Raw genomic sequence first — 10616 nt, 5'->3', positions numbered from 1 at the left:
TGCTCCTCCTCTCTCTCCCTCACGTTCTCCTCCAGCCTCCTCTTCTCCTCCTCCATCTCCATCAGCTTGTTGTCCAGTCTCCTCCTCCTTTCCTCCTCTGTTCTCCTCAGCACATCCCTCTCTCTCCTCTCCTCCTCCCTCTCCTCCAGCGTAGTTCTCAGCAGCTGCGCCTTCTCCTCTCTGTCCTTCAGAAGATGGCTGAGCTTTGCCGACTCCCGTGTGCCGAGCTCTGCCTTCTCCCTCCAGTCCTTCACCTCCTCTTCTAGCCTGTCCTTGTCCTCCTCCCACTGTGTGGCTCTCCTCCTCGCTCCCTCGGTTTCAGCCTGCGCCTCCTGCAGCTCTCGGAGCAGGGAGGAGATCCTGTCGTCTCTTCCTCCAGCCTCCCTCCTCTCTTCTTCCAGCAGAGCCCGAGTTTCTCTGAGCAACAGCTCCAGCTGCTCCTCTCTCGCCACCTTCTGCTTCAGTTTCTCCTTCACCTCCTGGTGCTCCCTTGCTCCCTCCTCCTCCCGCTCCTCCACCAGCCTCAGCTGCTGCTTCAGCTCCTCCACTTCCTCCTCCCTCTCCCTCACGGCGCTCATCTGACGCTCCAGGCTGCGCTCTCTCCGCTGCACCTCCTCCTTCATCTCCTCACACTCTTCCTTTGCCACATTCAGTCTCACACTCAGCAGCTCCACCTGCCCCTCATTCTCCTCTCTCTCCCTCTCCACCTCCTCCACCCTGCCCCTCAATCTCTCCAGCTCCTTCCCCTCTTCCTCTTGTTGGGAGACTTTTTTACTCAGTCTGACAAACTCCTCTTCCACCTCCTCCACTCTCGCCTTCCATTTCTCCACCTCCTTCTCCCTTTCCTCCTTCCCTCTCTCTAATCTCCCCATCCGGTCACAGAGTGCGTCCATCTCTCTGTCCCTCAGCCTCTCCTCCTCTCTCCTCATCTCCTCCTCTCTCGACCTGAGCTCTGTCTTCCTCTCCTCCTCCCTCTTCATCTCCTCCTCTCTCTCTCTTTCCACCCGCTGTGCTCTCTCCATCATCTTGCTGATTTGCGCCTCCCTTTCCGTCACCTCCCCACTCAGTCTCTCCATCTCCTTCTGTGTCTCCTCCTTTTCCTCCGTCAGTCCCTCTTTGCGCCTCCTCAGAGCCTCCACTTCTCCGTCTGTCGTGCCCAGCTCTTCACTCAGAGCCTCCCTCTCTCTTTGCCAGGCCTCTCTCTCCTTCTTCCTCTCCTCCTCCTCCTCCCTCATCGTCCTCCTCAGCCTCTCCGTCTTCTCCTTCAGCGCCTCCCTCTCTTCCTCACTCTTCCTTCTCTCCTCCTCACTCCTCCTTCTCTTGGCTGTTTCTTGTTCCATTTCTTCTCTCAGACACTGGACTTCTCCTTCAGAGAAAAAAATCAACAGTTATTCTCCTCTTCGCACACACACACACACACACACACACACACACACACACACACACACACACACACACACACACACACACACACACACACACACACACACACACACACACACACACACACACACACACACACACACACACACACACACACACACACACACACACACACCCACCCTGTATGGCCTGTTTAGCCTCCTGCACAGTGTGAACTTGTGTGATCATCTGACTTCTGTCCAACTCCAACTGAGACAACTGCTTCTGCTGCTGAGTGAGCTGCTGGTGGAGAGACACCGACAGAGATCTGAAGGAGAGAGGGAGAGGGAGAGAGAGAAATATATATAGAAAGAGAGAGACATTGACTAAGACCTGCAGGTGAGAGAGAGAGGGAGAGAGAGAAATATATAGAGAGAGAGAGAGACATTGACTGAGACCTGCAAGTGAGAGAGAGAGAGAGGAGGTGCTCAGTGTGATGAGCAGATGAGTTCAGTACCTGAGCTCCTGCAGCTCCTCCTCCAGCTGCTGCCGCTGTCTGAGCAGACTGCTCTGCTCCTCCTGCTGCTCCTGCAGCCTCCTGCTCTCCCTCTGCTGCTCCTCCTGCTGCTCCTGCAGCCTCCTGCTCTCCCTCTGCTGCTCCTCCTGCTGCTCCTGCAGCCTCCTGCTCTCCCTCTCCTGCTCCTCCTGCTGCTCCTGCAGCCGCCTGCTCTCCCTCTGCTGCTCCTCCTGCTGCTCCTGCAGCCGCCTGCTCTCCTTCTGCTGCTCCTCCTGCTGCTGCAGGTGTCTCCTCCTCACGTCCTCACACAGCTGAGGACCACACACACCACAGGCGTCACATGACCACAGGTCACTCCTCTTCCTCCTCCTCCTCCTCCTCCTCCTCGACGTTTGTACCTCCTCCTGCTGCCGTCCATCCCTCTCTCTCTTCTCCATCAGGGAAGCCATCTCCCTCTCCTTGTCCTCCATTATTCTCTCCATGTCTCGCACTCTTTCTCTCATCTGATGGACAATGTCGGCCTCCGCCTGCCACTGAGCTCTGGACACAACAGATCAAAGATTTGAATTCAGGATTAAGGGTTGATCAGGGTTGGTACATGTGATATATATTTAGTGTTTATTAAAAATGGTTGATGTGGGAAAATGTTTATTTTCAGGGTTTGAATCATATTGTTTATATTTGGGATCCGACCTGAGCAAACTGCCGTCTGTGTGGAGGGACTTGACCTCTCTCTGCAGAGAGCTGACCTCTGACCTCAGAGCCTGCAGCTGGGATTGGCTGTCGGACAGCTCACACTCCAGCTGCAAAAACACACACACACACACACACACACACACACACACACACACACACACACACACACACACACACACACACACACACACACACACACACACACACACACACACACACACACACACACACACACACACACACACACACACACACACACACACACACACACACACACTGTTGTGTTCTGACCGATTGGTTCTGAAAAATTGTATGTTGATGGCAACATTGTTGTTTAAACTTTCATGCCAATAAAGATCTTTGAAATGATTGAGACAGAGAGAAGAGAGAGAGAGTGGTAAAGCGAGCATCTGTACCTGCAGCAGCTGTTTGTTCATCTCTCTCTTGTCTGATTCCAAACCTACGTTGAGGGTGGCCATCTTGTCCAGAGCGTCCCGTCCCGCGTCCACCTCCCACGTCAACACACACTCAGAGGATGAGAGACGCAGCTCACGCTCCCGGGACTGAAGAGGACGAGACATTGTGAGGTCATCACTCTCTTTAACATTTGACCTCTGCAGTTTGATGTCATGTCAGCTAAACATAGTTTTTCTGCTCCTCCCCGTCACTCTCTGGCGCCACCTCAGGTGATGAAATACGATGAAGTCATCATGGTGAGATGAAGACTGACTGATGTGGTCACTTCCTGTGAGCTCCAGATGTTCTCAGCATCTGTCAACTCAAGTTTTATTGTTGTTTAACGACTGAAAAGAACTGAACCTGTGTCAGGGCGTCTCGGGCGTCAGCAGCCTCTTCCTCTGCTCTGCGTCTGTCCAGCTGCTCCCTCTCCACCGCCCCCTGCAGGACGGAAGGAGAACAGAATAAACAGAAGCAGAAACTAGACAAGAGGAACAAACAGTCTGAGTCAGTTTTTACCTTCAGAGTGAGAATCTCCAGCTGACGGAGCGAATTTCTCTCTGTCAGCTGGACGTTGTCCAACAGCTCCATCTCCTCTCTGAAACAAACATCTGGAATTAACAACTGGACGATCAGAGACTGTACATAAAGACGATCACTGACTGTATATAAAGATGATCAGCGACTGTATATAAAGACGATCAGCGACTGTATATGAAGACGATCACTGACTGTATATGAAGACGATCACTGACTGTATATAAAGACGATCAGAGACTGAAAAAGTCGACGACACGTCTCTTCTTCCTCTCGTTGTATAACAATGAAGCGAAAATCTCTCAGATTCAGGAGCCTACATCTTTTGCTGGTGACGTCATGTAGAGTCAGAGTCTGTGACGTAGTGATCGAGTGGAGCCAGGGTATCGAGGCCCCGCCCACACATGCTCTCGACCAATCATGAGTCAGTGTCAGCTGCCAATCATGATGCAAAGTCATCAGAAACATGAACACGTGAACAAACATCAGTGTGATAACAACGACCTCACATGTTCCATCTGCTCACATGGAGGGGGCGGGGCTTATGACCTATACTGCAGCAAGACACCAGGGGGCGGGGCATATGACCTATACTGCAGCCAGACACCGAGGGCCGGGCTTATGACCTATACTGTAGCCAGACACCAGGGGGCGGGGCTTATGACCTATACTGCAGCCAGACACCAGGGGGCGATCGTCCATCTTTATTTACAGTCTGTTACTGACAGTCTGTAGTAGAACAGTAAAGTACCGTCTGAGAGTTTCTCTCTCCTTCCTCAGTCGGTTGCTCTCCCTCTGCACCTCCTCCTCCCTCGTCTTCCCCTCCTCTTCCCTCGTCTTCAACTCCTCCTCCTTCTTCTTCACCTCCATCAGACGCAGAGAGGACAACGCCTCGCGCTCCCTGTCACACAAACACATTTATTAGACCGAAGAAGAAGCCAGGCCGCTAATCTGAAAGTTGACCTTTGACCTCAGTATGTAGTTTCTCATACTCCCCCCATCCCACGCACGCACGCACGCGCGCACACACACACACTCTGTGTGTGTGTGCGCGCGTGCGTGCGTGCGTGCACCTGCTCAGTGTCCAGAGTGTGTGTGTGTGTGTGTGTGTGTGTACCTGCTCAGTGTGTCCAGAGTGTGTGTGAGCTCCAGCTGAGTGTGTTGTGTGCGTGTCTGCAGCTGAGTGTGTTGTGTGCGTGTCTGCAGCTGATGATTGTCGTCCTCCACCTGCTTCAGTCTGAGCTGCAGGGCCATTTTCTCCTCGCCCAGCCGCCTCAGAGATAGCTCCGCCCCCTGACGCGCGCACACACACACACACACACACACACACACACACACACACACACACACACACACACACACACACACACACACACACACACACACACACACACACACACACACACACACACACACACACACACACACACACACACACACACACACACACACACACACTCATCAACAAATCCATGACTGGGACCTGCAGTAGAAACTGCTCCTACTGTGACTGACCTGCAGTTCCTGGTGCCTCCTCTGCAGGGCGCTCTCCGCCTGAGACACGACCGACAGTAGGGAGCACAGGTCCAAACTGAGGACGCTGTCCGAGGACACACACACAGACTGACAGCTGCTGCTCAGGACTCTGGACTGAAGACATAACACAACAGACTGATGATGTGACGGAGTTTCTAAAACAAAATTTCTTGATCATTGATTAAATATATATCAGATACCATGGCTCCACGATCAGAGATATACACTGAACAAAATTATAAACGCAACACTTTTGTTTTTGCCCCCATTTTTCATGAGCTGATCTCAAAGATCTAAGACTTTTTCTATGTACAGAAAAGGCTTATTTCTCTCAAATATTGTTCCCAAATCTGTTAGTGAGCACTTCTCCTTTGCCGAGATAATCCATCCACCTCACAGGTGTTGCATATCAAGATGCTGATCAGACAGCATGATTATTGCACAGGTGTGCCTTAGGCTGGCCACAATAAAAGGCCACTCTAAAATGTGCACTTTTATCACAGCATAATGCCACAGATGTCGCAAGTTTTGAGGGAGCGTGCAATTGGCATGCTGACTGCAGGAATGTCCACCAGAGCTGTTGCCCGTGAATTGAATGTTCATTTCTCTACCATAAGCCGTCTCCAAAGGCGTTTCAGAGAATTTGGCAGTACATCCAACCGGCCTCACAACCGCACACCACGTGTAACCACACCAGCCCAGGACCTCCATATCCAGCATCTTCACCTCCAACATCATCTGAGACCAGCCACCCGGACAGCTGCTGCAACAATCGGTTTGCATAACCAAAGAATTTCTGCACAAATTGTCAGAAACCGTCTCAGGGAAGCTCATCTGCATGCTCGTCGTCCTCATCGGGGTCTCGACATCGAATGTGAGCATTTAATGTCGTCTGGCACTTTGGAGAGGTGTTCTCTTCACGGATGAATCCCGGTTTTCACTGTGCAGGGCAGATGGCAGACAGCGTGTATGGCGTCGTGTGGGTGAGCGGTTTGCTGATGTCAACGTTGTGGCTCGAGTGGCCCATGGTGGTGGTGGGGTTATGGTATGGGCAGGCGTATGTTATGGACTAGAACACAGGTGCATTTTATTGATGGCATTTTGAATGCACAGAGATACCGTGACGAGATCCTGAGGCCCATTGTTGTGCCATTCATCCTCGACCATCACCTCATGTTGCAGCATGGTAATGCACGGCCCCATGTTGCAAGGATCTGTACACAATTCCTGGAAGCTGAAAACATCCCAGTTCTTGCATGGCCAGCATACTCACCGGACATGTCACCCATTGAGCGTGTTTGGGATGCTCTGGATCGGCGTATACAACAGCGTGTTCCAGGTCCTGCCAATATCCAGCAACTTCGCACAGCCATTGAAGAGGAGTGGACCACAATCAACAACCTGATCAACTCTATGCGAAGGAGATGTGTTGCACTGCATGAGGCAAATGGTGGTCACACCAGATACTGACTGGTTTTCGGACCCCACCAATACAGTAAAAGTGCACATTTTAGAGTGGCCTTTTATTGTGGCCAGCCTAAGGCACACCTGTGCAATAATCATGCTGTCTAATCAGCATCTTGATATGCCACAACTGTGAGGTGGATGGATTATCTCGTGCTCACTAACACAGATTTACACAGATTTGTGAACAATATTTGAGAGAAATAAGCCTTTTGTGTACATAAAAAAAGTCTTAGATCTTTGAGTTCAGCTCATGAAAAATGGAGGCAAAAACAAAAGTGTTGCGTTCATATTTTGTTCAGTGTATATTGATTATTGGTTAATATTGATGATGATGATATTGATCAAGTGTCACACTCACCAGACGGATCACAGCCCGACTGACGGACTGCAGCCGTCTCTCTGTTTCTCTGTGTCTCTCCACCGCTCTCTCTCTCTCCTCCCTCTGACTGTGCTCCTCCTGCAGTGAGCGAGAGAGCTCCACCACCCTAACAGAGAGACAGAGAGAGAGAGAAAGAGAGAGAGAGAGAGAGGTCACAGGGTCAGTGAGCTCCGAGGCTCAGCTCAGTGACTAGGGGTCAGAGGTTAGTTCTTTACCGCTGCTTCAGCTCAGAGACTTCAGCCTCCTGGTGGAGCTGCTGCTCCTCCGTCCTCTGCTCCAGCTCCCCCAACAAGAAGGTTCCCTGGGTGGAGGAGAGGGGAGGAGGAGTAGGGAGGACCAAGGTGGAGGAGAGGGGAGGAGTAGGGAGGACCAAGGTGGAGGAGAGGGGAGGAGGAGGGAGGACCAGGGTGGAGGAGAGGGGAGGAGGAGGGAGGACCAGGGTGGAGGAGAGGGGGGAAGGAGGAGGAGCAGGGGAGGAAGGTTTGATTCGAGGAGTGCTGAGCAGCATTGAGGAGGAGACAGAGTCACAGCTAGAGAGGAGACAGGAGGAGACACGAGAAAACTCCGCCCTCAGCTGCCACAGGTCCCTGCACAGAGAGACAGGAAGGTCAACATCACGTGTGTGTGTGTGTGTGTGTGTGTGTGTGTGTGTGTGTGTGTGTGTGTGTGTGTGTGTGCGTGTGTGTGTGTGTGTGTCTCACCTGTCAGCAGCAATTTTAAGAGAGTGACAGAGTCGCTGCAGAGAAACTACAGATCTCCACACAGACAAGAACCGAGCCTGATGCTGACCCACACCACCTGATACACACTACACACACAATCACATTAATGAGTAAATGTACTTTGTTACTTTGCAGAAATAATAATAATAGTAAAACCTGCAGACCTCCTTTTGTCTCGGCCAACCAGACTCTCTCTGCTCGGCCTCCTCCACAGCTCTCGACCAATCAGCAGTCAGCTTCTGGAGGTCTTCCGTCAGGGCCTGGTTGACCTGTTCTGATTGGCTGAGCTGCTCCCGCAAGAGAGCATTGGTCTCAACCAGACTGACTGACCTGGACGGACGGACGGGGATACGCACCCACGCACACACGCACACAGAACACACATTAAATACACGTCACGCACGTTTCGCACGTCTCGCACGCACGTCTCGCACACACTAAATACAAGTCTTCCACGCTCGCACACACGCACGCACACACCTCTGCTGTTCCTCCTCCAGCGTGATGAGGGCGCTCTCCAGAGAGTCACTGTGTTCATCTCTGATCTTCTGCTACACAACAAACACACAACAGGACGAGTGTGAAGTACTAGTACTTTAAAACTACTGTGCTGTAAACTACTGCACTGTGAAGTACTAGTACTGTAGAACTACTGCACTGTGAAGAACTAGTACTGTAAAACTACTGTCGTGTAAAACTACTACACTGTGAAGTACTAGTACTTTAAAACTACAGCACTGTGAAGTACTAGTACTGTAGAACTACTGTACTTAAGTACTTGTGTAGTCTGACCTCAGTGTTGAGCCGATGTGTTTGTTCATCCAGCAGCTGAAGCTCCAGACGTTGACATTGATCTCTGTACTCAATCACCTGCAGTAAAAGTACACAGATTACTACAACACACTGATAATACTACTGCTGATACTCTGTACTACACCACCTGCAGTAAAAGTACACAGAGTACTACAACACTGACCTTGTTCTGCAGCCGGTGAACAAGCAGCGCCTGTCTGGCCTCCCTCTCTCTTCCCTCCCTCACTCGCCTCCTCCACTCCCTCTGCTCGCCCTCCACAGGCATAGAGGGGGTGAGGGAGGGACACACTGACTGGCACAGCTGGAGGGGGGGGGGGAGAGAGAGAGAGAGAGAGAGAGAGAGAGAGAGAGAGAGAGAGAGAGAGAGAGATTTTTGAAAAGAACTTTTATTAAAAAATTCACCAGAAAAACCAGGGTCGTTTTTACAAATGGATTTAAAAAGAAAACTAAAAAAATCAAAGAATGCATTAAATAAAAAAAACTAATCAAAACACAGTGACAGATGAGCTCAATGTCTGGAAAAGGGTCTCCCGCAATCGGGGGTTCCGGTAGAGGTAGAGAGAGAGAGAGAGAGATGTAATGCTGATTGACTGAAATGACCTCCTCCTCCTCCTCCCCCTCACCCGGTCGTTCAGAGCTCTGTTCCTCGACTCGAGCTCGTCTCTCTCGGCTCGACTCTCCGCCAGCTCTTCCTGCACACGACACACTTCCCGTTTAAGCTCCTTGTTCTCCTGCTGCCAACCAATCAGCAGCCGCGACTCCATGCCGACAGGTGGGCAGAGACAGAGGACAACTCTGTGGCGGACGTATATAAAGACAATAAAGACAATCAGCGACTGAATATAAAGATGATCGGCAAATGTATATAAAGACAATCAGTGACTGTATATAAAGATGATCGGCAAATGTATATAAAGACGATCACTGACTGTATATAAAGACAATCAGTGACTGTATATAAAGATGATCGGCAAATGTATATAAAGACGATCACTGACTGTATATAAAGACAATCAGTGACTGTATATAAAGACGATCAGAGACGGTATATAAAGACGATCAGAGACTGTATATAAAGACGATCACTGACTGTATATAAAGACGATCACTGACTGTATGTAAAGACAATCAGTGACTGTATATAAAGACGATCACTGACTGTATATAAAGAAGATTACTGACTGTATATAAAGACGATCAGAGACTGTATATAAAGACAATCAGTGACTGTATATAAAGACGATCAGTGACTGTATATAAAGACGATCAGAGACTGTATATAAAGACAATCAGTGACTGTATATAAAGACGATCAGTGACTGTATATAAAGACGATCAGTGACTGTATATAAAGACGATCAGTGACTGTATATAAAGACGATCAGTGACTGTATATAAAGACCGGGTCAGACACACTGACAGACACAGGTCTCCGTTCTTCTCCCTCTCTATTTTTTTATCAATTCTCATCATTATTCTATTATTTTTTGATTTTTACGTGATTGTATTACTTAAATCTGTAATGAATGAAGGGATTGACACAGAAGTAATTTCAATACAATCACACGTGTACGGAGGCCCCGAACGTTCAGTTATAAATCCATAACTTCATTTAAATATCAAGATTTTCATTTCAGAAATGTTTTCTCTCAATTTATTTCAGCCGTTTACTTCCGGTTTTTACTTAAATAAGATTTTTTTCATTTAATTTAGTTTAGTTTCGTTTCAGACGAGGATGGTGACGTAATGAATATAGAGGTGACCTGTGACCTGTGAAAAACATCGGTAACGGTCTGTTTACCTGGAACCACCAACACAGGAAACCGACATGGTAACGTTTTTACCTGAAGCCGCAGCGCGAGCACTGACGTCACCGTCACAGGTAAACAGACCCCACACCCGCCACTGACTCCGGTAACCGAGCACAGCACCGACAGCACCGAAGACCGACCTCACATCAAAGATTCAAACACTTTCAAACCGGGACCCGTCACCTTTGACCCCGGAGCCGCCGGAAACGTCTGTCTTTGAGTCTCCACAGCGACACCTGCCGGCGGGAAGAGTCCACTGCGGTGGTGAAGCCCCACAGCGTTAAACAATACACAGTTGAAATATCTTCATATCAATAATT

At 49.8% G+C, this 10616-nt stretch overlaps 1 protein-coding gene across 1 annotated transcript in view; it reads right to left on the bottom strand.

The window, feature by feature from the left end:
* The window catches only part of si:dkey-230p4.1 (trichohyalin), a 14497-nt gene extending 4008 nt beyond the window's left edge, over nt 1–10489 (bottom strand). Inside the window, exons 1-21 of the mRNA XM_047337453.1 lie at nt 10330–10489; nt 9109–9280; nt 8649–8786; nt 8465–8542; nt 8153–8223; nt 7837–8002; nt 7652–7758; nt 7166–7537; nt 6930–7056; nt 5084–5218; nt 4686–4861; nt 4320–4469; nt 3551–3629; nt 3395–3472; nt 2992–3138; nt 2573–2682; nt 2278–2419; nt 2050–2190; nt 1880–1950; nt 1563–1690; nt 1–1366 (exon numbers count right to left, since the gene is read on the bottom strand). The exon at nt 1–1366 is cut by the window's left edge and continues 940 nt beyond it. Of these exons, the coding sequence (XP_047193409.1) occupies nt 1–1366; nt 1563–1690; nt 1880–1950; nt 2050–2190; nt 2278–2419; nt 2573–2682; nt 2992–3138; nt 3395–3472; nt 3551–3629; nt 4320–4469; nt 4686–4861; nt 5084–5218; nt 6930–7056; nt 7166–7537; nt 7652–7758; nt 7837–8002; nt 8153–8223; nt 8465–8542; nt 8649–8786; nt 9109–9249 (3923 nt within the window). The 5' untranslated portion in view covers nt 9250–9280; nt 10330–10489. The remainder of the gene's footprint in view (nt 1367–1562; nt 1691–1879; nt 1951–2049; nt 2191–2277; nt 2420–2572; nt 2683–2991; nt 3139–3394; nt 3473–3550; nt 3630–4319; nt 4470–4685; nt 4862–5083; nt 5219–6929; nt 7057–7165; nt 7538–7651; nt 7759–7836; nt 8003–8152; nt 8224–8464; nt 8543–8648; nt 8787–9108; nt 9281–10329) is intronic.
* Between the last annotated feature and the right edge of the window lie 127 nt (nt 10490–10616).

This window comes from Scophthalmus maximus, chromosome 14 (genome assembly GCF_022379125.1).
Source record: "Scophthalmus maximus strain ysfricsl-2021 chromosome 14, ASM2237912v1, whole genome shotgun sequence".
Classification (NCBI taxonomy): Eukaryota; Metazoa; Chordata; class Actinopteri; order Pleuronectiformes; family Scophthalmidae; genus Scophthalmus; species Scophthalmus maximus.
Note: the sequence above shows the minus strand (reverse complement) of the source record. Positions and strands in the feature narration are given on the sequence as shown.